Genomic DNA, 26,057 nt, shown 5'->3' with positions numbered 1-26,057 from the left:
TTTTTTCTCAGTCTCAGGTTAAGGGCTAATAATTGCCATACTGCTATTATCGGTCGAGTAAGGCGCAACAAAAGTTTGGTAACCAGGTTGTATCATCAACTTGTGTTGTTGTCATGGACAACTGGCTCCATTTCCAATGGCAACGTATCTGCCTTTGACATCATTGGCAGCAAGGTGCATGAAATTGCAGGCGACAATGTTGTTACTATTGGAAATGAGGAAAGTTGCTGGTGGCAACACTGTAACTTAAGTCCGAAACTTTGTCACCAAAGCTCCAATGCAGCTTACTCAATTAATAATCGTATTATAAAGGTTGTTTCTGAGACAACGATCACAAGGCTTCACCAATTTATTTGAAATTCATATTTACAAGAAAAGAGATTAAACATAGCTAAGAGCATTTTTCCATATCTTGTTTCATCAGACTAGGAGACTCGGACAACCTGTCTGACCTGATTTTGTTTCCACTATAAAGAATAAGGAGAAGTTGAAGGAATTAACAAGCTGTTAGTAATATTATTTACATGGCTTGTAAGTAGTAAACCGTTTTAATTTATAATTTACTGGTTTATCAGTAGTGTCAACTTAACCTTCACCCCTTGAGAATAAAAAATGAAAATTTAATGCACTAAATAATTTGTATGTACAACCCGGTGTCCTTTGGTAATAAGTCTAATGTCATGGAATTAAAACTGTCCATAGTTCAAAGTTTTCATCTCTTAATTATTTGTCACCAATCTGGGCCAGGTCAAGGGGTGTCCTCAAACCCCCTGAGGTACAACCTGAATAAAAGTCAGAGGTGACATGATATGCTTGTCATGGAAAATGCAACATTTGGTAGAAAAAATTGAACACTTCTAATTACACGATAAGATGGAAGTAAATTCTTATTAAAATCTTCTCAGCCAGTCAGCAGACTTCAACCAGTGGACTAGGCTTTGTTGTTCGATTCAGTCCAGTACTTGAACGTCTTTTCTTGTTTGTTGCCTTTAGCAGGTGGGGTCCAAACTGGAGAAAAATTGAGAAGGGATTGCGATCAAATTAAAGTTTTTGATTTTTAAATTCAAATAACGATCATATTTTCATTTTCTGTTAGGTACTTTGAACTCGAGTCAGGGAAGCAAATAGTAAAGTGACAGAGCCAGTGAACATAGGAAAGAAAGATCTATTGCTCACCAAAACGTGACTGTTGAATTTTAGGGTAGGACAGGCTGTTCTAGTCGTGATTAGTGTTTATTTAATAGTAAATTTTACTATACTTACAGGCACAGATTTGTTGGGGCTGGAGGTTGGTGTGCCAAATGGTGATCCTGGACTGTTGTTTTCTTTATTGGCATCTTCAGTACAAAAGACAACAAAACATTCATTTAGTGATTTGTGACTATGCACCTACTGTCTGCCTTGACATTCTTCACTTCCCTTGACAAGCACATGAGTTAACTAATAATCCACCAACTGTTGGTTGAACCAATTTGGAATTTGATCAGCCTGAACTTTCTCATTATTGTTTAATTTCTAACTTCTCTTAAAATTTTCATAACAAATTGAAGTGTTAAGTGAGCAGGTTACAAGAGTAGAGGATCCAATTATCTTGGTGAAAAACCCTTTCCACCCAGCATATAGTATTATTATCTAGTAATTAATTTGACATCCTTGTTTAAGATAATAGATAGATTGCTTTCAAGTGAAGGGACTCGCTATTGGCCTGGAGGTAGCTTACAGCTGAGGCTAATGCAGGGAGTCTTTTCAAATGCAAATGAGTTTAATCTCTTTGTAATGATATTTCCCCGCATGAGCCTCCATTACAAGCTAGTTCCAGTCCAATACCGAAAATGCGAAAGTGGTCTATTATCAAGTGTGCAAGTAACTGGAGGGGGGTATGCATAAGGGAGCTCCTCATATCCCTTGAGCTTGTGTGTTTGTATATTAACCCTGCATCTGCTATGTACTAGGTTAAAAAATCTTGATAATGTACAATATGGCGTACCTGGAGAATTAGCCTCTTGACATCTTCTGTGTGCAAACTTTTTCTTGAGGGCTTGTGCAATGATTGAGGCCGGGTCACTGCCGTCCGTGGTGATGGGGGGCTTCCTTAAGGGTGTGCCACCTGGTGATCTAGAGAGAAGTGGTTACACGGTGATGTTAAACTGACACAAACCCATACCCAGTCGTCACTTATTAATGTTTACTTCCGACTTTTGATACAACACTAGCCCACTAAATACCGTAATTCCCGTAAACTATAGCACAAGTAAGTGACGCAACTTGGTATGAGTCTGACATGTGCATACTCAAAATTGATAGTACTTACCTCTCAACAGATCTTAGTTTTACTTTCCCCAGTCCTTTCAGGACATCTGTCATGTTTGGCAAACTGGCCCCAGCGGAATGTTCACTAATTCCTGTCCCTGGTGCGAGTGACAACCTTTTCGCTCTGTTCTGTTTGAGAAAACGTACATTAAACATATATTTCATCCAGGAAGCTCTCAGTCAATATAAATTGAAATTGGTAACACAAACAAAATAGTTTCTTTTAAAAGTATTATTTTGAACCCTAGCATTACATTTAAAGTACCTTTGCTGGATTTACGGATTGTTTGGCTGCAAAAAAGTTCACACATTTACTAATATATATACTGGCATTAGAATACAATATAGTGTCACTATAAGCCTGTGACTTACCTCTCTAATGATCTGCGAAACTGGCTTCAAAGGTGTTGACATGGGTGTCGGTGGGGGAGGAGGTGGTGGTGGAGGGGGAGGGGGAGCTGGTGCCCCCACTGGGGTGGATGGAGTTGCTTGATTTTGCGGAGCTGTAACAATCATCATTGCTATTTGAGCTCTCAATTTCTGTAACTCATCCTCCAAAGCAGAAATTTTTTGCATAGCTTCGTTGCTTGATGTGGTTTCCTGTACAGCAACTGCAGGTAGTTCACAGACCGTTATTGTCTCTATTTCTTTTTCTGGACTCCCGTGTTCATTTTGAATTATCTCCTCATCAGGGATAGGCTCAGAAAATATGACGTCGTCATCATCAGTTATCCAGCCAACATCGGCCAAAGATGCCATCAGCACTTGGGACATTGGCTTTCCTTCAATCTCATTACCAAGTTCTTGCACATTTCTGTTAAGGCTTAGCTGGAAAATTCAAAAATAACCCAGTATGTATAGCAAGTGAGGTTTTCTTTTCTCCAGAATAGGTCTCAATCTGTTTCATGTCAATTCCTGGAGTGGGACTTCCCATGCAATTACTGTTAGTAGTTGCTAGACACTTCTTTACAATCTTCCTACACCCTCTTACATTGCCTCCTCCCCTCAACCCCCCCCCCCCCCACCCCACCTATTCCCTCCTCCCAATCGCATCATCAGTAAACCCAATGCCTTTATCTTTCCACTCGTCTGATTTTTAAGCGATGACGTGATGTGTGACACCATCGCTTTATGCTGGCATACATGCATTCCTTTGGATAGAGATTTTGCATAGTTTGTCGCGCTTATGTCCGTGTGCTTATGTCGTACACTTTTTATCCCCCTGTGGAAGCGAAATGCACTCTGGGAGTTCCTTTGCTGCTTTCCTTTGCTGTTTGTAGGTTCAGCAGAGTGCTTTTAATTGGAGCTTTTAAAAGAAGATTTAGGGGTGGATTTTGGTTTAAACAGTATCGGATAAATTTGCGTTCACAGGCAAACTCATAATAAGAACATATCCTCCATACATACAAGTTTAGATAGACAAGTAAGTTGCACAGGCGATCGGTGGAGGCTTTGCAGCTTTCCTTTGCTGTTTGTAGGATCAGCAGACTGCTTTTAATCATTATGACAAGTATACAGTTGAAACAACAAATTAATTTCCGGTGAGATAATTAGTGTTGCCAAATATTTTTAAAGATAATAAGGTGTCGATTTCAGAGAGAGTAACATTCCTTTGGGTTTCCTTTGCAGCTTTCCTTTGCTGTTTGTAGGATCAGTGGAGTGCTTTTAATTTAAGCTTTTAAACGAAGATTTGGGGGTGGATTTTGGTTTATACAGTGTCGGATAAATTTGCGCTCAAGGGCAAACTCATAATAATATATCTTCGATACATACAATTTTAGATAGACAAGCGGGTCGCGCACGCGATATGACAAGTCAAGGGAAAATGATTTTCTCTTGGACAAGTATATGGTTAAAACAACAAATTAATTTCCGGTGAGGTAATTAGCTTTGCCAAATATCTTTAAAGATAATATAAGGTGTTGATTTCAGAGAGGGGAACTTTTCAGTGGAGTGCTTTTTGTTTGGGTTGGTACATTTCCCTGACCCCTAGCACATGGACTAACAAGATGGACCTGGTACAGGAACTACTTGAATGAACCATGAATGGACTACCCTAAATGTAAACCCCTAAAATTTCTAACCCAAAAGTTTAAGAATCAGTTTGTCTGCTCATGTTCCAATCTTCTAGGAACAAGTTTTAAACGTCATCGCTTCTGCATGCATTGTGTGCCTTTTATTTCTTAGGCCCAGTTCATACGTCGCATTTCTGCCGTGTCAAATTCAATTCAACGAATTAAATTCGACAGCAATTCGACGTCTGAATCGGCTGCCGCATTTCTGCCGCACGTTCGACTGGTCTTGTCGCATTATCCGACAGAAATGCGACACCGATTCAGACGTCGAATTTCTGCTGTGTCGAATCTAATGCATACATTATGTTAATGTATTGAGCATGCGTAAATGTTTTCCCGCTCAAGAAAAAGAAACTTGGCCATTCTCGACCCAATGCAACCTGAACATATTGCAACACATACTGCTCCGTTGTCAGCCTTCTCCTTCTCGTTCCATTGGCGGTCAATTTTTTGCAAAATTAAAGTTCTTCGTCGCTCAGTATTTTCGTCCGCCATATTGAATACCCTCCGTTTAAAACATTTTCCGCTGGCTGACATACCCAACAGTACAAATTCCGAATTAAGTGCGACACAAGTGCGACGTATGAATCGACAGTCGCATTTCTGCCGCACTTAATTGAATTGAATTCGACACGGCAGAAATGCGACGTATGAACTGGGCCTAAGGAAGTGGGATATAATCTACAAGAATTGTTGCCTGTAGACGGATTTTCGCCAACGAAAGCTAATGTTTTGTTCTCTTCCAAGATCTCTCTTGTGAACGATCGAGCAGTGCAAATCAGAGGGAGTGTCAACAGTTTAGTAATCTACTGGGACATCTAACACGCTAAGCTTATCTGTTTTGCTGCAGTTTACCTCAAAATACGGTCTTTTACATGGTTTCAAGGGCAGTCGACTTCCAATCTCGCGAACTATGCTGCGTTTGGTAAACAATTTGATCTGATAACGTGATAACTCTCTGTCGATTCGTCGAACGATGCTTCTTCTGTGGTTCATAAATCTTCTGTCTCGATTATAAAGCAACTCCTGAAACATAAAACATAAGAATGAATTATCGAATATTAAAATGTTTGAAAGGCTGGTCACATGCACTTGGAATCTCTAGGTACCAATCTTCAAATAAACATACTTCGATTTCGTTTCCATCCCAGCCAAAATACTCCAGGACTATTCTCATGACTTCAAAAGCAGTATCCATTGCATTTACCACTAATTTAAATGCCAACAGGACAGAGGAAGAGGAAAGCGATCAACCGAACATCAGCACCGCATGATCGGGTGAGTTTTTTAAACATTTTGTTGTCACGGATATGCATGTTGAACTGACCAATCAGAGTTCCGCGTTTACAACCGTTAACCAATCAGATTTAAGAGCGGCTGGTTTGAACACGCGCATGTGGAAGGCGAATCAAACATTCTTTGCGAGTACAGCGAGAGAAACGATTTCTGACTTTGAGCCGAGAGCAAGAGATTTTTTGGTAGAAAATTGCGTTAAGAGAACATTATGACTGCTCTAGGGGTAGTTGAACACCTTAAGAACTTAGCTGCTGATCCACAGAACAGAGCAACCATTGTTAAAGTACGAAATTTAAATTGTATTCCCGAGTGCCCGATTCTCCGTCGGCCAGGTATGTTTTATCATCTTTAAAATGACATTGGTTTCCTTATTTTTTATAGGATCAAGGTTGCCTCGCAGGACTGGTTTTATTTCTCGACAACGAAGATGTAAAAGTAGTTGTTACAGCCTTGGAGGTTTGCTAATCAACTTATTCTTTCAGTCACTCGAAAGAATGTGTTTGACCATTTTTCTCTTCCTTTCTTCAGGCCTTGAAATTCTTGTCGGAATTTCAACCAAACCGATCCAAAATGAGAGAAGAAATAGGAATGGTTATCAGCTTAAAAACTATCATGCACAAAGAAGGTTATAACGCGAAAGCAAGGCAAATGGCAAAGGAAATCTATCAAAATATCATACCTCCCGTCAACACAGCTTCAAACAAAAGATCCAGGTATTGAAACTAAATAAGCTTAATATGTACTTCTTTTCTTTTGAATGTGATTTGACACTTTTATTTAGTTTTACCAAGTAAGTACACATTGATATACATTTATACTTTTCAAAAAAAGAAAATAAATAAAATAAAAAAAACATTTGTATTTCTCTGGTGTTATGATTATTTTAGTTATTGTAATAAATTGTATTGTACATTGTAAATTGTATTTTTTACTTTTCTTTACACAGTGGCACATCGCAATCCTTCTTTCTAGGGAATTTGAACAAGAGGGCAAAAGTAGTAACTCTGCAAATCAAAGGCTTGGCAAACCAGGTTTGGATCATACTATCATTGTGCAGTTCCAGAAAATATGTATACCTCACCCACAAAAGGGATTTTTTTCTAAGACCTCTCCACCCCTCTTCATACATTTCTTTAAATTGTATGGTCTTACAGGAACCTCCTAGCTACCCCCCACCCCTTCTTCTTCACCCCAGGAAATTCCAATCCCTTCGGTTGGGGAGTATGGATATTTTCCGTAACTGCACATTGATTTACATACCTAATCTTTTCACCGACCCAGAACCAATTAAACATTGTTACCAGTATATTTTCAGGATTGTAATTAAGTTGAAAAAGTTGACGTGTTCAGTAGACCCACAACTAACAAAGCCCACATATGTTCTTCTCTGCTCTTTTATTTTATTTGCTCACATTCAGCATGTTGTTGTTCCCCAGATTACTAGAAAGCTATGTGAGGAAGAGCTATTAAAAGTTAAAGGAGTGATCAGCTTTACATTTGTCATGACTAAGTCCAGGTGTATAATAAGATGCAAAGTAGAGTTGTCCCCAGAAATGCTATGTGATGCCATCAATAATACAAAATTGTTGTCAGCTCAGCAAGTTGTCAGGAATGAAAGAGGAGAAGAGGTGGGTTAACAGTAAGTCAAAGGGAAGTTCTTACTAATTGATGTGATCACATTTGTAAAGCAGGGACCGATATATAATTTCGGAAGAGTGCAACCTCACCCCATAGCCATAGTAGATGAACACCCTCACTACTGCTCCAAAGAAGGCTGGTTACAACTTTTAGAAAAAAATTCCAAAAGGTGGGTGTGGCCCCCTCCTCCTCATAAATCTACTCTGTATACTGATGTATGATAATACCCTGGGTGCCAGTGGATTTTTTGCCCCAAGGTCTGAGAGAATGCTCCAGTGTGGCATTCTCTTAGACCTTGGGGGGGGGGGGGGGGGGGGCATTTCCTGCACCCAGGGTAGATTTATGAAGTTATTCCGTATGGCAGTTACTACTAGTTGTAGCTGGGCAGTGCTGCATGCATGCTTGTGCGTTGCAGTAACATTTTGATGAAGTCTTTTTTTTTCATTATCTCGAACCAGGTAATGTTGTCCTTTGGTGCAGCTCCTGTCAGTAGTTGTGGAAAAGGGAACAGCAGTGCATTACCAGATTATCTTCCAGAGGAAGATGACAATGTAGTTATTTCTGACAAGGTAAGCAAGAGACACAGAAATTCATGTTTTTAACTCAGTCCCTATCTAACCATTTTTTTCCTTTAGGCAATTGCAAGGGTTGGAGGAAATGACAAAGAAAATGGATGGTTTTCCAGTGTGTCAAGTTTCTTTAGCAAGACACTGTATTGGTGAAAATAGAAAAGAAACTGATTTATAAATGTTTGTGCATACCTAGCTAGATGGACAAAGAGTGTTAACCTGATTATTTCTGGTAAAGATAATTTGTTTTTGTCCAGATCCCTAGTTTTGATCAGTCCTCCACTGTTAAGATTTACACAACTAACTTCAACACTCCAAACCAAGGTTAAAACTTGTTTGGTTGAACTGTTAGTAACAAGGCTATAAAACAAAATGTTTTCTCTATGGCCAAGTCAAATTGTATGACACCACCCACAGCTTTAAATTTATACACAGCTGGGTGTTTTAATCAGCTCCCAGCAAACAGCATGGACTGGAAATGAAATCATCGCAGTACTCTAAATTACTTTAAAGTTATTGATTGTCATTATTGTCTTTTCATTCCATGCTTGAAGATTTGGCCAAAAATTTGGCATTTAAGAAACAGTGTTAGTAACAACGAAAAGCTTACAGTTAATTTTACAGTGTATCATAAAAGGCAGGTTCAATTCTTAATTTCTATTGTGGAAAGGACACAGTGCGAACTAGGCTTAAACATTTAATTTGTAAATAGTTGCAAATGTTAACATCTGTGTACCACTAACAATAAATTGGAGGTTTTAAAATCAGCTGTTTTACATCATTTTTCACATTTGTATCTGGCTCACTGCATAGACAGGTTAACATTATCCGTAGAAGTGTGATGAATATCACTTGACATGTGGGCAACCTCATTGTACCCTCTTAGAGAATCCTGATTCTCTCACAAGCGACAACTAGATGCAAGCATCCCAAAGTACTATAAGCCCAGGGGGAACTCCCATATAAAAGGGACAGGGGCCCCCTAGAAGGTACCAGGATCCTGTTTAGTGGGCATGGCTTGAAATATTTTTTGCCCCTGTGAGGTACCAATTCTAAAATATCACTAATTTCCTAGGCTTAACACCCTAAGAGGTACCAAAACTGTGTTTTAACCCTAAAACGACAACAAGCACTGCCACCCTTTTTATAAATAAATAAATAAATATACATTTATATAGCGCCATTTTCCACTAATTGTCCATGGCGCTTTACAATACTTTAAAATTAAAATCCTAATTCTTTAAAAACCTAAAATCCTAAATCCTAAAAGTTAAAATCCTAAGAATCAAATACGCTATATAATACAATTAGGCTACAAATAAAAAGTAAAAACTACAAATCAAATGCACGCTTAAAAGGATAAGTCTTAAGATTAGCCTTAAAAACTGCCTCTGGTGATGAAAGTCTGATCTGGAGGGGTAGTTTATTCCAGAGCCTTGGTGCCGCCATGGAAAAAGCCCTTTCACCATAGGTTTTAAGATTTGCTCTAGGCTCATCAAGCAACCTGTTGTTTGAAGATCTTAGTGTCCGACCAGAAATGTTAAATCGCAGTAGGTCTCTAATGTAATCAGGGGCCAGTCCATTCAGAGCTTTGTAAGTTAACAACAATATTTTGAAAATAATCCTAAAATGAACTGGCAACCAATGTAAGCTCCTTAGTATTGGTGTGATGTGTTCCTGCCTTCTAGTCAAGGTAACAAGGCGAGCTGCTGAGTTCTGTACAAGCTGAAGTCTATTAATCAGATACTTTGGGAGACCGTACAGTAGGGCGTTACAATAGTCCAAACGCGATGTTATGTAAGCGTGAACAATAGTTTCAGTAGTACTCTGGGATAGGTATCGCCTAATTTTAGCTATACTACGAATGCGGAAAAATGCACTCTTGCAGGTTATTTTAACATGTTCTTTGAAATCCAAACATTGATCGAATGCAACTCCTAAATTCCTGGCCTGTTTACTAGACTTGATTACTTCACCAACTCGTATATAGTCGAGGGGTGGTCGTGGACGATATTTAGAACTAATAACCAAAAGTTGTCTTATATGGAAGCCCCCCCTGGAACTTTAGGTGCTAATTCATATAAGCGTCATAAAATGTTGCCATTGTAGTACCCTCCTGAAATCTTACAATAGTCATCACTGAGCTTCAATAATAAGCTGTTAATGGATCACCCCTTTTATTAATGACTGAATAAACAACAGCTCATTAATTTTTTTGAGTTTAATATCCTTCTAAACTATTGTTTCTTTTTCTTCCTGTGTCAAAATAATTACATAATATTGTATTGAAAGGTAAAATTGAAGAATACAGTTGAACCTTACTATTTCAAACTCTCAGGGGAAACGGAAAATTGTTCGAAATAGCAAGAGTTTGAAATAGCTGATAGCAAATAGCTGAAGGGCAAATCCAAGGGAATATAGGGCAAATCCAATGAAAATAGTTTTGAGTTTGAACAACGAATTCAAAATAACTGAGTTCAAATTAATAGGGTCCAACTGTAACTACTTCTCCCACTCAGTGTTGTGAAATGCAGTCTTAAACAACAGAACTCATTGAACAGTAAAGAATATAGAGTACATTGTTTCCTGTACATGTATAAGGTTTCGTTGAATCTGTTACATTCAATTCACTAGTTGTGAAGGTTCCAGATAAGTTTTCAAGACAGGATATCAATAAGGAGTTCCAACAGGTCAATTGCAACTGTTCCCACAAAATTATTGTAAATTTTCTATTAATTTGTTGGGTCATGTAGCTGACCTTGTTAGGTTTTTGACCAGAGACCCCTCACTTATCTGGAACACTGGTTGTATGCACCAGTTTAGAATGACTGTTTTTTTTCTTTTTCTTTTCTTTTCTTAGCACTCACAAATGAACACAATAATTATAATTATTACTTTCCTGTACAAATTACAAATCATGAAATCAAACTTGAGACCTTTTGTTAATCCTTCATGCCACAATTATTTTCCACTTTGTCAGTGAAGCTTTTAATTCAATTTGATATTTGAGAATAGCATATGTAGAGCTTGGCAAAAATAAATTGTAGGCTTATGTTGTGGGTAAAATTATGACTCCAATTCATATATCTTATTAACCAAGTGCGAAGGCCATACTGGGAGAATATTAGCCCGAGGTCTTAACTGTACTGACCAAGCACAGCGAGGTCCATACCTAAAAGACCAAGGGTCAATATTCTTCCAGTATGATACCAAGCAAGCTTGGTTAATATGAGATTTATTACACGACTCTAACTGCCTGAAAATCTTAAGAGTAACCTAGTAAGCTAAATACCATTGACACTTACATTATTCTGTTTGTTCACTGTGGGATCACTGGGCACAGTGCCCAGTCCAATGCTTAGAGAATATTGGACTGGCAATAAAGCAATCCCATTGGTTGATTTTAGTTATTGGACCTCTGAACTAGCACAGTTGTGTAACAAAAAAATTCTTATTTACATGCTTGATAAATGAATACCCTGTACATTTGAGACTTTAAATATATTTCAAAGAAGGAAGCAAGAGTCCACCTCCCCTAACCAATGTTTTCTGAAAAATATTAACAATTTTACTCTAACTCTGCACAATCTACAGCACTGACTTCTTCAACATTCTAAAATCAACACAAACTATTCTATCCTCGCAGGCTCCTGGGTGCCAAGGGGATCACAAATAGGTAGCATTCATTTTAACCAATCCAGTTTTGGAATTAGTTAATCCACATAATTTGCTTGAATGTTCATAGAAGCTGGAACAAAAAACTGAAAAAAAGGTCGAGCTACTACAGCAAGGGGCCTGGGAATGCCTTTTTTAAACACAAAGATGAAATCCAGAACAAGTTTGCTCAAGTGGAACCAGCTTTGGTTTCAAATCTAAATGATTTGCCTTGAGACATGGATTGTTTGGACTGCAATCTTAGATTGGTTTGGCCATAAATGGATTGAGAAATCTGACTTATTTCTGATTGCAAAATCTGGATTTAGCCTGGTAAAAAGAAGTGCTGTCATAAAGATAGGGGTATGCCTTGTATTTCCCTTCCTTCAAACGACTAAGTTGTTCTTTTCACATATTCAAGACAGAGCTTTGAAGTGGAATCTATTTTTAATGCTTCTGTAAGAGGGTCACCAATGTGGTGTCTGCGTACTACACTTTCCCCATATTATTTTCATAATAACTTGATAAATTAAAATTATACCAAGCTATTGATGATTGGTTTCTTTCCCTCTTTTTTCCTCCTGGACACTCCTCTCTGGCCCTCATTAGTGTCTAGAAGTTCTGTGGTTTGCCAGGAAATGGTAACCAATGGGAAAAAAAAACATCAAAGAGAAAAGTCCACTCATAGTAAGTCCAAAAAAAAAAAAAAAGATATGTGGATAATAAATTCTATGCCCCTAGCCTGAATCATGGTATTCTTCAGCAACCAGCAAATCTATCAAATTGAATGGACTTGCGACTTGCAACAACAACAATTTAATACATAATTACAGTGGACAGATTAGTTTAGGACAATGCAGGACAAAATGTCACTTCAGTATTTTTGTGATTGCCTAATTACGGCCAGTGTCAGGTTATATTAAGAATTATTCATTGTCCAGAACCTCCAACCCCCCAAAAAGTATTACAATATCTTGCTATGTTTTAATGGACCTGATTGAAGTAGTGACACAGTGATTGCATCATAGTTTGGTTACAGAAATAAATAATGATTGCACTGTCTGTCTGTGTATGAAAATATGGTTCATATTCAGTCAGCTTTCTTCCCCCCATTCCCTCCAGCAGATATCTTTGATTTACTACCAGGACTCTGCCAGTCCTCATTACTCCATCCACTTGATTCACCCCACTCATCATTGTCCCAATTTATCAGATCTCCCCAGCCATCGTTACTGGCTGTGGCATCAGTCTTTGGTGGTGTCCTGGTAGTTGCTCTTGCTGATGATTGCTTTGCAACCCCAGAGACACCATTCTTGGGTGGCAACTTTTGTTTTGGGCTCTCTGAGTCACTTCCCCAGGCCCAAGAATCTCCATTATCATCCTCATCACCACCTTCTGTTGTTGTTTTAACATTAATCCCCTCATCGTCATCAACCTCCTCTTCATTGATATCTGTGTAACTATCCCAATCCCAGTTTCCATCGCCATGACTAGTCGCATTGCTGAATGGCGACACACCATTGACAGCTCCATAGCCTCCTCCAGAGTTTGCACCACTTGTGAGAGATTTTGTACCATAATCACCACTGCTGTTTTGATTGACAAATGTTTGAATATTGGCCCAGCCTTTCACACTGGCAGTCTGCAGGTTTGTCCATCCCTTGGTACTGGCATCCCGTACCTATTAGCCAAGACAAATTTTCAGTTTAGAATAACTTTTAAACAATCAATGATGAGTATCTCCTGTGGAGAAAATTGGTGCATGCTAGGAGAACACATTGAAAAACACGTAGATTAATCATCTTCTTTGCTTGTGTTGCACATACAATGGTGTATGTAAATTTCAATTGTGCTCTGAAGTAGGGTCATGCATGACAAAAAGTTTCTGTCTGCTCTTTATGAAATCTCAGTACACTTTCTGTCTTATTCCCCAATCCTGGAGTGAATACTTAGAAGACTTCATGAAGTCATTTCAATCTATAGTTTATCAAGGTGTAGACCATAGAAAAATGTTATAGACTTGTTTATGCCTACCTTACTGGACAAAGTAGACATTGAAGCTGACATGTCATCAAGCAGTTTGCCCTCTTGAACCTGAAAATGAATAATATTATGAAACAGATACTGCAATCTTACAATTTTAATAAACAAGTCTGTTTCTGGAAAATTTTACTTTGCAAGACATTATGGGGTGTTATCAAAATGAAATACAAAATCTAAAAAAATAATACCAAAACCTCAGCCTATTATTTGGCTTTCAATGGCTTTTCAACATACCCTGGTTGACACTTTCTTTACACCTTCATTCATTGTAGTTCCCAGCTCTGCTGCCTATGGGTTAAAAGGAACAGAAAATTAAGTTTACTTTTGAACTATATATATTGCTACATTTTTGACAAAAAAAAGGTGAATTATGCATAAAAGAGATATTCATGATAATGCTAAATGTTTCTGAACTTTACATACCTTAGTTGCTGTGGGTTTAATAACTGATTCATTGACTGTAGAGCCCAGCTTGACAGCCTACAATTGAATTAAATTATTATTAAATTAATTCCTGGTAAAAATAGGAGACAGACTGTAGGAAAGGTGTTTACTTCAAATTACAGGTAAGCAGGAATTATGGTGGATTCTTGTGTTTTGTTGAATAATAATAATAACTTTGATGTTGAATAATAATAAGTTGCTAACCTGTTGGGAAGCAACTGTGGCAAATTGAGCAGCTCCTGCAGCAAATGAACTCCAGCCCTAAACAACAAAAACAAAATTAGGTGAAAATTGCAAATTTATTACCAGAAACTGTTTGTCTTATGAATTATACATTTCATTTTTTTTTAGACAAGCTTCCAAGGGTGATAACTCTCTCATTTCGTCTTACAACATTGATACAGTATGCAGCAAACAGGTTACAAGAATGTAGAAATGAGATGTTAAAAGAAAGAAAAATGTTAAGAGAAATTGATGGTCCCCACTTACTGATGACAGTGATGAAAATGCTGTATCCCAACCTGAAAAATAAAGCAAGCCAAAATTAACAGACTGAACCAAATGAAAAATCAGTCAACAAACAATTGCGCAAACTTTGATCAGCAGTAAAATGAGCTGCTCAGGAAACCCAAACTAATATAACAAGAGCATGCCATAATGAAAGAGATCCATCACAGCAGAGGGATGTAAATTGAAGATCATGCTAAGCTGCTTATAACTAACAGCATTTTCGCTTACCTGAGCTGCTGTTTGATGTGGCTACAGGTCCTGATCCAAACCCAGTGTACCGTCCACCTTGGCTTGGGGGAAGATTGCTGCAGCAAAAAAAAAAAAAAAAAACATCAATGAACAAAATTCTGCAATTTCAAAATCTTGGATCAGAGCTTTTTCCCTCAGACAATAATGAAACAATTATAGTAGTAACAGAAGAGAAAACTGTCACTAATTGATCAAACGAACCAATGAATAAACCTAAGAAAAAAAGGCCAGAACAAAACAAGTTTGGGAAATATTTGACTAAGTTGGCTAGGTAATGCTATCTGCAGATAACAACAATAACTCCAAACTTACTCAGGTCTTGAGGCATTTTCCATCTGTTTTCTACTGAAGAAATCCTCTTTTTGTGAATTTAATTCACTCCTACAAAATCAAGACAGCTTGTGACTCAGTATGAAAATTTCAAATGCTTAGCCCAAACCATTTTCCCCCTGCTCAAGGAAACCTTCCAGCTGAAACTTTTTGGACTACAGTGACATCTATGTCAAGCTTGCCAGATTATCGAGGAGTGTCCTGAATACACAGCTGATCTCCCGGTCTCCCGTATGGTTCAACAATTCTACCGGACAAGCATATGAAACATAATGTTTCAGACATATTTTAGCCAGTTTTTTGGGGGAATTGTATGATATTTTATGTATTTCTGTGGTTGAATTGGCAGAGCTCTACTTTGAACAACTGTTTTTTAGGATCAAGAAGGTAAAATTGGCCATCTGCCAGATTTCAATTATTTTTTGTTGGCATCTCTGCAGTGGCCACCTAGGCAGAACTGACAGGCACTTGTTGAGAAGTATCAGTTGTAGACAGATTTAAATAAGAACAAAACTGTGTACTGATTGCCACTTGGTTAGGATGAAAAATTCTGGCTGTTGTGGAAAGGAGATGCTATAGATAGGTGACTGTTACTGCGGATAAGACTATTCTAATTTGTAAACTGAACATTTTTTACAATGGTTTTTGGTGAAGTTTTTGAAGGTTTAAAACACAGGACAATTTCCTTGTAAAATAGTTACAAGGCTAGTACATAATATATTTTAAAACATGCAATACTTTGTCAGTGGTACATTTTATAGTTGAACAGCAAATTTCCTTTCATACTTTGATATTCCTAACATGAGTTCTGGTGAAGAGGCACTATGAGACATTGAACTTGAGCCATTTGACATCCGGCTGCCAGCTGTGCTGCTTGAACTTCTGGAGAGTGGTGGTTCCCAGTTTCTGGCAGTTGAGGTCTCCTCTGACCATGATCTTCCATCTGCTAAGGTTGAAATCTAATTGAAACAAGAGAAAAACTTTTAGCACCAGAGTGTATAGTCAAATGTTCAGAAATCAAAATCAGTCGAACTCAATCGGAAATTGAATGTTCGATTACCGAAGTTTTTGTGTGAGTTCAATTTAGTTCCATTACTGAACTCAATCATTCAATTTCAATTGAAATTCAGTCGATTGGGTTCAATTAACTATGCCAGGTGTATGGTGATGTTAAAACTAGAATTCTTCAACAGACCAACATCTAATTTCTCCATATTGCATCCATACAGTGCCAGTCAAGTGATGAGAGTAACAAAACTCATCAGCTAAAGGATATCCCCATGAATAACCAACTTCTCACATTTCTTTTTAGGAGAAATTATGGCAATGGTTAAGGAGAATCGCTATTTCAATCTTAGGAAGGATGCATCTGGAAGAAAATCATACCTTGTCTCTGTACAATGCAGCTGCTTTGCTGTTATATTTTTCATGAATTGACATGTCTGGTCGATAATCTGGTTGAGATTTGAAGAATGCTTTGGCCTTGCTATTACCACCAACCTGTTTTAGAGATAATTGTTATAAAAAGTACTTAAAACATATATACAAAATCTGCAATCTGCAGCTGCTAATAGAACATTATATAAAAGGGGGTTCATTAAGATTTCAAGCAGTTGTCAAGAGGTTAGTATTCAGTGAGGAAATTGACTTACAAATTAATATTAAGAAGTCATTTAAAATACAGCAAAGTTAAGTTAACAGATGATCAATTTTCCCAGGACCTTGCTGTGAATGTTATTACCCTGTGATGCTTTCCCAGACTCATTATATGGCAAGCATCATGTCATATGGACTCAGTTTAGTATAAAATCAGTGACTTGTTCAATGAGTTCATTTGACAGGATTTGAGGATTCTAATCTGATACATTCACAATATTACTGTATGCCACCACTGGCAAGACAAGATGAAAACTTTTTGTTTCCACTCCGTGCTCCAATGATGACGAGGACAAGCCCAAATTGTCTACCAGCTAGCTGCTCATTACCCTGATGAGATGGATGTTTTAGGAGTTTGATAGATGTTTCTATAATTTAATGGCCAGGAAACATGTGTTAGCTGCCTAATTTCTAACTACCTCTATTTACAATGGACTTTATTTTTCCATGTCAGTGCCAAAATGTACTACAGTACCTCAGTACCTAACATCGTAAAAAGCTTCACTGTTAGATCTATATTGTCATCCAGTTTTAAAACTTGAAGTATGTACCTTCATTTTTTCCAGCTCAGTATCTTTCCACTTGTCCATAGTAACTGATCTGACAAAACTAAAGAATTCAACAACATAATTTACTTAATGATCCGATTTAGCTCATTAGGGGCTAATGGACTGTTGGTAGCTCAAGGGAGGTTGCTTATTGCAGATGGGAATTTGTTAGGGATGGGGCACTTATTTGTTTTTGAATGTGGTACAATACTTTAATGTTGGGCCATAGATTCAGTGATCAGGGTTGGCTGGGGTACATGTATGTAGCTGTTTTGTGTTCTTAGGTAGCTAACGATGTTGCCAGAGAGGGGAGAGGACTTTTTTTGTTTATAACTAAATCTTCCACAATAACATAGTTGCTGTTACAATACTTAACTTTACCCTAAATATAACCCAGGGACATACTGAATGTTAATACGTTAAAACATAGAGATTACTTAATCTAAAGTAAAACTAGAAATTCGTAGTTTATTTTGTTGTACGCAAACATATCTCATTTACGTATTTTAAGCTCACGTACGAGATTGTAAATTTTAATTTTAGCTTTTCTTGATTCGTAACCAATTCAAGGGGCAGAAAAACAAAAAAGGCCCAAAGCAATTAACAACTGTGAACTTATTAAACCCACTTGTTATACCACAATGAAAACCTGTGACGCCATCAAATTCTTGCTCAATAGAATTCCATACTTCATACACCACCGAAATCATAATAAGAGATTTGTGTGCAACCGGCTTCCCGCGAGAAAAAATATATCCCTCAGGTTTTGACATAAAAATTTACACCAAGACCACTACAGTACATTAACATCGCAAGCATCATATTATTGTACCTTAAATGAACTCCTAATCCACGATGTTTGCCGGAGCATTCAAGACAGATCCATATTCCATAGGTCACGCTCACCCACTGAGGATTATGAGCCCCACATTCGAAACAACTCTACGCGATCAGAAAAACAAGAAATGGTCACAATTTTCGTACAAGAGTGATAGGAAATTACATTTCGTATTATATATTTCGATTCTACTTACACTATTACCGTCCTTCGGCTTTATTTCCTTTAAAACTCGCCTAGTTCGAGGACTGGCCATGTCGATTTCACTGAACTTCCTCCGATCTTTCACCGCCTCCGCTTTCGCTTTACGTGTACTTGTGCCACAGGTGGCTCACGGGAATTCGTATTTCACTTCCGCTTATGCTGATGACTTCCGGTTTTCTCCCATCCATCTGCCCCTGGTTGCGCACAATATTAATTTGCAGCTGTTTATGGACTTCATAAAGACGGGAAAATGGCCGAAGAAGAGTGTGAAATAAAGATCGCGGTTGTAGGAGAATCAGGAGTTGGTAAGAGCTGCATTATCAGCAGTTTTTGTAGCAGTAAGGAAGGGGAGACGACAGAAGGTCAGTTGATAAATATTTAATTTTTTTTCACTTATTCTTCGGAACGTAATCCATGTTTTTCTTCACCTCGGGGTGCTAATTACAGCTGCTCGTCGTCCGTCGATGATGTTTATTTTGTCATCGTTCACTTTTATCACTATACTGCGATTAGACTATTATTATTTTATTGCGATTTTAATACGCCGTTTAAAATCCCGTTTTAATTTCGTCCGGAATTTAACCTGTTTTTCGAACGATAAAATATATTCCCGATTATTAACCCTTAAAATTAGCAATTCACTTCACACGCTACGTTCTTTTGCATCACAATTATGTTCAATCACCATGGATACACATCGGAAAGAGTGAACAAAATCATCTGACCGATGGGAGTCTGGGTAAAACTCCGGGTTACGGAGGCTCTAGGATCAGGAGAAGACTGAGGACAAGCAAACAAGAAGCTTGAAGAAGCTCGAGATTACTTTTTATTGCGAAAAAAAGTTTAACAAGTTAAACTTATTTTGCCTCAAAATAAAATGGCCTATTATAGCGGTAAAATGTGTTGCTGATTAATTTAATTATTTGAAGGAAATGGGGGAAAGTTGCACGGCTCCCCAACCCACAGTAAACATGCGAATTCTGTGTCACCGGCAGGTCAGGAAATAACAATAGAGAAAATTGAAGTGGAGGGCAAAGAGATCAGACTTCAAATAATGTATGTATTTTAAACATATTCTAGTATTAAAAAAGCTGAAACTGTCACTTACTTTCGCCGAAACTTAATTTCGCGAAAATGGAACTGCATATTCCGCGGGATTTAAATCTCACAATTTGGTCCAAAAAAAAACGGTACCGAAACTAAATTTCGCGAAAATTGTCAAAATACTGATCTTTATTCACAAACAGTTAGTCTCAGTATACGCACAACTGATTTTAATTTTCCATATAGCAATAGTTCCCAAGGACTCTGAACAAAGCCATATAGCAAAACAAAACTGAAAACAACTTGACATGTTCCTTTGCAACAAAGCAGAGCTATACGGAGTACATGACAACGCCTGTCTGCGCTTACAATTGAAGGACATCGTCAATTTCTTCATATGGATCCTCGGGAGTAAGAGCTGACTTTCTCCCCTCTTGGCTGCGCAGCGCTTTGATTAAATAATTATATAGCAGAGTATTAAATCTCACGTGGTTATTTACGCGATGTTTTGAAAATCGTGAAAATTAAGTGTCGGGAAAATAATTAACAATAAGGTATTACTGTTTTTAGATTTTACGATGTGTGATTCCGTAGAAAAGTATTAAGTGCATTCCCTTTCGAGAAAGGTTCTCAAAGAAACAGAGAGTGGGAGATTTGCTACAATTTACACTCTAGAATAGCAATAAACTCTGGAGCCTTTTTACAAAAAGACACCTCAAGCAACTGTAAGTGGAAAATCCGTCACATTTTCCCAAAAAAAGAATTATTTTCTCATGTGGGGCCCCCTAAGTTATCTAAATGTGTTATCTAAAGGAACGTATGGAGCCAGGAGCCCATGGGAGCTTAACTGGAATTTCCAGAGGGGTGGGTAGGGGAAAAGGTGCAAACCAAAAGACCCTCTCATATGTATGGTAGGAGGGTTAAAGATGGTAGTACAAAACAACACAATTTATAGGTCTTGCTCAGTAGTTCTTGTTTTAGTAAATTATGTGTTTGTTTGTTTGTTTGTTTTATTTTCTGCCAAGTGATGCAGCTGGAACTAAAGACATTCGGAAATCACTTTTCAAGGGAGCCAGAGTAAGTATAACTTATTGTAAGATACTACTTTTAGAAGAGCAGGGTCCTGATTTAAAACACGAGCATAAGACCAGGTTTTGCTTGTTCTGATCAACAGAACATACCCATTAGTTAATTAGACTGTCTAAGCTCCAGACAGCTGCATGGGGGAAACTGAATGATTGTGATATTTTCTAACTTACACTAAGAAACTTAGGCTGTTTAACCCAGCGTTTATTTAACTGGTGCAAAGCCATGCAGTTTTTACTGAGGCCTTTTAGGCCCGGAATTTAATAAAGAAAATATGGTTTAGGGGTATTTCAAGGGTGTCAGGGCCTCTTCATATGAGCCCTCTAACCGGGCTGGCTTGGTCTCGGGGACGCCAAGTTTTGTGTTTGTTCATATAGGAAATTTCAGCCCGGTCGACTTAGATGGCAAAAGATTTGAACGGAATTTGAAACAAAACCAAAATGGTGTAACATAAACGTCTCGTTCGCGACTGCTTTGTGGACTCTCACAACTTTACTCATAAAGCTAATTCGCGTACTTCTGAAGTGCAAACACATACCTTGCAAGGCAAAAATTGTGCCATTTTGGCCGCTATGATGTGAAAGCGGAGCTTGTTTTGTTTTGTTTTTTCAAAAAAAGTTTCGTCCCGGTCACCCGGGCTGGAGTGTTCGTATACGAAATTTTCACCCCAGTTACCGAGATCTCGGCAACCGAGCCATCCCGGCTTCTCATATGAACACATGGAAATTTTTAAGAAGGAAAGGGCAGGTAGACGAGCTCTCGGTTGACCGGGCTCAGTATATTAAGGGGCCCTCAGTTTTTGTCTTCAGTCTTAATGGAAAATCATCTTTCTCACAGGGCATAATGGTGGTATATGACATCACAGATGAAAACTCGTTTAAGAGTTGTTCAAAGTGGTTACAGGATATTGATCAGGTAAGTAGCGAAGAAAATTTGCATGCACTTTAATAAAAACGGTTCACAGAGTACCTAGTGCAAAGCAAATAGATGCTACATTTTGATGAAACTTGTTGGGTGAAGTTGGTTTTTCGGTGCAGACTTAAGCACTCGATTTATAAAAGATTATTCCTTCTCGCTGCTTGTTAATAGTTCTGTTCAGCTCTATAGGATATCTATCAATGTCTTTCTAGCCTGAAATCTGCAAACTCATATGTTTAGCTAGCTCTAATTAACTGACCTAGTAAGCCATCTTGGCTTGATCAGTAACCAACTGACCGGGAGTGACTTTGTAAATCTACAATCAACAAAATGAGAATTGAGTATATTTTTGACATAACAGTACCAATTTGTTCTGTTTTCCGTTCTCAATCTGAATTTGGTTAGCTATGGGCATCATTGCCTCAATTTATGCATGCAAAATAAAACAGCTACAAAGCTGGCCTATTTACGCTTTTGCAATGTAAAAATCTCGCTCAAACGTGACTGAGCAGTTCGCTTGGTATCATAGGCCTGCAATGCGTGCAAAATAATCTGACAACAGAGTTGTCTCCACCCATTGTGGCCAAAGTTTAAGCTTGTTATCTATGGACGGTGCTGATAACAAAAAAATGTTATTTCTTATTAGCACTGTGAAAGATATCCCACAATAGCTGTCATTGGAAATAAATGTGACATGGAGGACAGAAGAGTTATCACCAAGAAAGCATTGGAAAAGGTAACGGTCATAATATACTGCCAGCTTACTAAAATTTGATTTATGTAAGCTTTGATGACTAGCTTGGTATTGTGCACTCCAACATATTTCCTTTATTTATTTTGTGGAATTGAGGTAATAGAACACGGCTGTTTCTTTTTCTTTTCTTAAATTGGACGACACACGTTAATTACAATACTAACATTACATCCAATACTAACATAACTTACATAATAAAACTTACATAATAATATACATCACTAATATTACTTACACTATTTACATTACTTACTGACTCTACTTACAATATATATAATCGTTACATTACTTACAATATTAACTCTACTCTCAGCGTTATCATTACTTGCAATACTAACAATGTTGACAATACTACTATTGTAAAGCGCTTTAGAATTATTTTGTAATTTTAGCGCTACATAAATGTATTATTATTATTATTATTATTGTTATTATTATTATTATTACTTGCCCTGCTTACACGGCTGTCCTGGCTGTCTCTTTTAACATAGTCTGATGCAAACACTCTAATGGGCGAGAGACAACTCAACACTTTCCTCTGTTGTCAATAGTTCAAGCCTTTTACCCCAAAAACATGCTGAGGGGTACTAGCGCTTAACAAGTGCGAAAATCATGCGCTTTTTAAACTTAAATAGTAATCCAATTGTCCCGTTAATCCTTTATACGGATTTCCCTTCCCACCTCGAGTGTATGGTAAGATCACGTAAACTATGTTTCATCTCCGTGAAACAGCAAACACTTTTGTACAAGAGTAATTTATTTGTGACAAGCGGATCCTGTTAGGTTGCTTGGACGAAAGTCTGTTTTTTTTTTGTTTTTTTTTAACTAGTTATGCGATCACTAATTTACTTCCATCCATTTTTTTTAGTTTGCCATAGCCCACGGTGTTTGCTTTATGGAAGTCAGTGGAATGACGGGCGTCAACATCAGGGAATCCTTCAAGCTAATAGCAGAGGAAGTTCTTTATGAGAATGCGGAATTAAGAGAATCTGAAGGCCGTAACCACTGCTGTAGATTGCTTTGAAGATCTCTTTAATATGTATGACATGAACTCAGCACTTGCTGATGACGATATAGATGAAGATAGCAGTTCATTACGTTTAGTGCTGGAAGTGCGTTGAAGTTTTAGTTAATTTTGCGTACATGTATTGGCATTTGATTCTCTCCTACAATATCAGAAGAATTCCCGTAATATTAAAGTACATGCATTTCAACTTGTCTATAGAATCATCTTTCATTAACCTTCCACTGTACGTGTTTGCAAGCTTGCTCTTATCAAAGAAGCAGAGAGGCTTCAACAAAAACCCAGATGTCATCGTTATTTGCGAATTGACATTTTAATGCACAATTTATAAATCAGAGTCGTATATGGCAAGCCGTTTGTAGCAAAATTTAATCCTTGCAATATATGTTTAATCCTTTAAATAACGGTTTTATTTAAAGATAGAAAAAGGCATTCAATCCAATGGTAAATAAAATTTTTGGTTCAATTCAATCTTTTAATTTTCACGATTCAATCCAATACCTGGAATATTGATTCAATCCAATACCTAAAATATTGATTCAATCCAATACCTAAAATATTGATTCAATCCAATACCTGGAATATTGATTCAATCCAATACCTAAAATATTGATTCAATCCAATACCTGGAATATTGATTCAGTCCAATACCTCGAATATTGGTGCAATCCAATACCTGAAATATTGATTCAATCCAATACCTGAAATATTGATTCAATCCAATACCTCAAATATTGATGCAATCTTCCTGGGCCGAGCGCGGCCAACAGGAACGAGAGTAACTAAGCACTAGAGAGCACTGAAAACATGGCGGGCGAAGGAGAACTAGAGTTAGAAGTTGAGTTTCCTAAGTTTCTTGCAGACATCTTGGATAAAACGGAAATAATTTTTGAGAACTTTGACTCAGAAGTTGGAATCATGGAAGACCATTTCTTAAAATTCCTGTTGAGGTGCTCGAGGAACTTTGAGGACTAGGATTCATCTGGACAACGATAACAAAGATGATTGGAGTTTGGAGATGGACAATTCACAGAAGATTGACAGAGTATGGCTGAGAAGATATGAGGGGTTTCAACAACTTACCTGATAAGGAACCGAAATCATTCAAGAGTATGGATATAATTTCATTGCAGGTTTCTTTAAGTCCATTGGGTTACGGGTTCAACGGAGAAGAATAAGAGAAAGGTTAGCAAAATTAGATCCCCAAAATACTGTCTTGAGATGGGGTGCGTAAATTCGCTTTGGCATCTGGATGGACATCACTCTCTGATCCGATGGAAAATATTAATTCGGCTGTATAGACGGATTTTCACGGAGAATAATCTTTTTGAAATGTAGTGCCAGCAATAAAGCAGAAACAGTTCTTGAATTCTTTCTGGATGCCGTTAAGAGAGACGGAGAATTTTGGCCTTCGAGAGTACGAGTAGATCATGGTGCTGAAAACGTTGGTGTGCGATACAATGGAGCAGGTTAGAAGAGAGAAGAGGGGCAGCTTCACTGCAGGGCCATCAACACAACCAACGAATTGAAAGATTGTGGAGGGATGTTTCCGTTGTGCTTCCCACTTGTACTTTTACACTTTTTGTAGTATGGAATTGTCAGGCATCCTGGACACTGATAATTCAGTGCATCTTTCCACCTTAAACCTTGCTCTTTGCCAGTTCACTGAAGCTTTCAACCACCAAAATGTAAGAACAGAAAAAAAACTGGTTGCCATACCAAATGTGGCTTAATCATATGATGCAGCCTGAAAACCCCCTTTCAAATGGAAAGTCATATGATTTTGAATACTATGGTGATGATCCTGATGGTCCAACTCCATTGGACAGTGATAACAATGTTATAGTTGAAGAAATTGACCTGGGACAACATGATTCATTGCAGTCATTTGTATTGGAAAGGGTAGATCCCTTAAGATAATCAAGTCAAATGGGAGTAGACATCTTCCAAGAGGCTCTAGAACTAGTGACAGTTAAACTTGGGCAACTGACAATTGTATAATACTACATGTGTGTGGGCTGGGTAAAGGAGATTATGGCCCTTAAAGTATTTTGGCAACTCAATTCACAACAGAAAACCTCACCCTGTATCAAGTAAATTATTTTCTCATCTTCCTTTTCATTGATATACAAAACTCAGAAACTGCTTGAATTACAGAATGCCTAACTTCTAGCAACACAACTAAACTGAAGAGAAATCAGGGCATTTGATAACTGCCATGTGCACTACTCTGCCTTGTAGATTTTTCAGGTGCTTATCAAAACAGATGTTAAAATGTGGCAAGGTTAATTTGTTATCTTATTTTCAAAAGTACCCAGGAGACAAGACTAACCTCTTGGTGCACTGGCGTAATGGCTACTAACAGGACTCAAGTCACTAGCCAAAACTAACCTTGCACCAGCCAGCCTTTTTCATACACAGCTTCACTGACTTTTTTATAAGAGTGGTCAATCTTGGACATTTCTTGTTGCATCTAAAATGTTAATAATAATCACTAAGAAAATTTCACTCCCACAAACACGAATCCTGTTTTTCTTCAATATGCTTATGTTCAATCTCTGATGTACTTTTATCAGTGTTGCCATTTTCTTTTATCTCCCTTTAATAGTTAAATATTTATCATATGCTTATTAAGGCAATTATTTCCATGAAATTCACTCATAGTTTCCCTGTTTTCATTAATTTCTATTCTCTTCAGTTTTACTTTGTCAGGATAATTCTCAATTTTGTCTTCATCCAGTAGACCAGTACTCCATTCCATCATGATTGTCACAATGGCTAGTGAAAGTGCAAAATCTACTATTCAAAACTGAAATGTGTGGCTAGTTGGCAGTAGTGTTAGCCTTGAGCCCTGGGTACCCGATAAT

The 26,057-nt window shown here is 37.7% G+C and overlaps 4 protein-coding genes across 5 annotated transcripts; 2 read left to right on the top strand and 2 right to left on the bottom strand.

The window, feature by feature from the left end:
* Positions 1-331: 331 nt before the first annotated feature.
* On the bottom strand, positions 332-5,650 carry LOC110067663 (mitochondrial fission regulator 1-like). The gene is made up of 7 exons (XM_020775020.2): positions 5,515-5,650; positions 5,241-5,411; positions 2,683-3,138; positions 2,312-2,439; positions 1,988-2,115; positions 1,264-1,337; positions 332-1,008 (listed from the first exon to the last, which is right to left on the bottom strand). The coding sequence occupies exons 1-7, from the start codon at positions 5,581-5,583 to the stop codon at positions 910-912; spliced, it is 1,125 nt and encodes a 374-aa protein (XP_020630679.2). The 5' UTR covers positions 5,584-5,650; the 3' UTR covers positions 332-909.
* On the top strand, positions 5,593-8,655 carry LOC110067665 (armadillo repeat-containing protein 1-like). 2 transcript variants are annotated; one of them, XM_089279499.1, is made up of 7 exons: positions 5,593-5,663; positions 6,063-6,137; positions 6,210-6,394; positions 6,628-6,712; positions 7,118-7,309; positions 7,778-7,888; positions 7,955-8,655. In XM_089279499.1, exons 1-7 carry the CDS (start codon positions 5,604-5,606, stop codon positions 8,039-8,041), a joined length of 795 nt encoding a protein of 264 aa, XP_089135625.1. In that variant the 5' UTR covers positions 5,593-5,603; the 3' UTR covers positions 8,042-8,655. The 2 variants fall into 2 exon arrangements, with proteins under 2 accessions (XP_089135625.1, XP_020630682.2); XM_020775023.2 differs by lacking the exon at positions 5,593-5,663 and adding an exon at positions 5,764-5,964.
* A 3,315-nt stretch (positions 8,656-11,970) lies between these two features.
* On the bottom strand, positions 11,971-18,486 carry LOC110067661 (ADP-ribosylation factor GTPase-activating protein 1-like). Its single transcript, XM_020775015.2, has 13 exons — positions 18,357-18,486; positions 18,155-18,264; positions 17,326-17,383; positions 16,505-16,618; positions 15,905-16,077; positions 15,101-15,169; positions 14,768-14,844; positions 14,519-14,550; positions 14,234-14,290; positions 14,009-14,065; positions 13,820-13,873; positions 13,577-13,636; positions 11,971-13,223 (listed from the first exon to the last, which is right to left on the bottom strand). Exons 1-13 carry the CDS (start codon positions 18,414-18,416, stop codon positions 12,633-12,635), a joined length of 1,512 nt encoding a protein of 503 aa, XP_020630674.1. The 5' UTR covers positions 18,417-18,486; the 3' UTR covers positions 11,971-12,632.
* A 62-nt stretch (positions 18,487-18,548) lies between these two features.
* LOC110067662 (ras-related protein Rab-10-like) lies at positions 18,549-23,384 on the top strand. The gene is made up of 6 exons (XM_089279501.1): positions 18,549-18,726; positions 19,360-19,420; positions 20,434-20,485; positions 21,332-21,409; positions 22,059-22,148; positions 23,035-23,384. Exons 1-6 carry the CDS (start codon positions 18,615-18,617, stop codon positions 23,188-23,190), a joined length of 549 nt encoding a protein of 182 aa, XP_089135627.1. The 5' UTR covers positions 18,549-18,614; the 3' UTR covers positions 23,191-23,384.
* The last annotated feature ends 2,673 nt before the right edge of the window (positions 23,385-26,057 follow it).

Source organism: Orbicella faveolata, unplaced genomic scaffold (assembly GCF_042242905.1).
Source record: "Orbicella faveolata isolate gen_17 unplaced genomic scaffold, um_ofav_v1 contig_47, whole genome shotgun sequence".
In the NCBI taxonomy this organism is placed as follows: Eukaryota; Metazoa; Cnidaria; class Anthozoa; order Scleractinia; family Merulinidae; genus Orbicella; species Orbicella faveolata.
The sequence above is the reverse complement of the archived record's forward strand: the minus strand, read 5'-3'. Positions and strand labels throughout refer to the sequence as shown.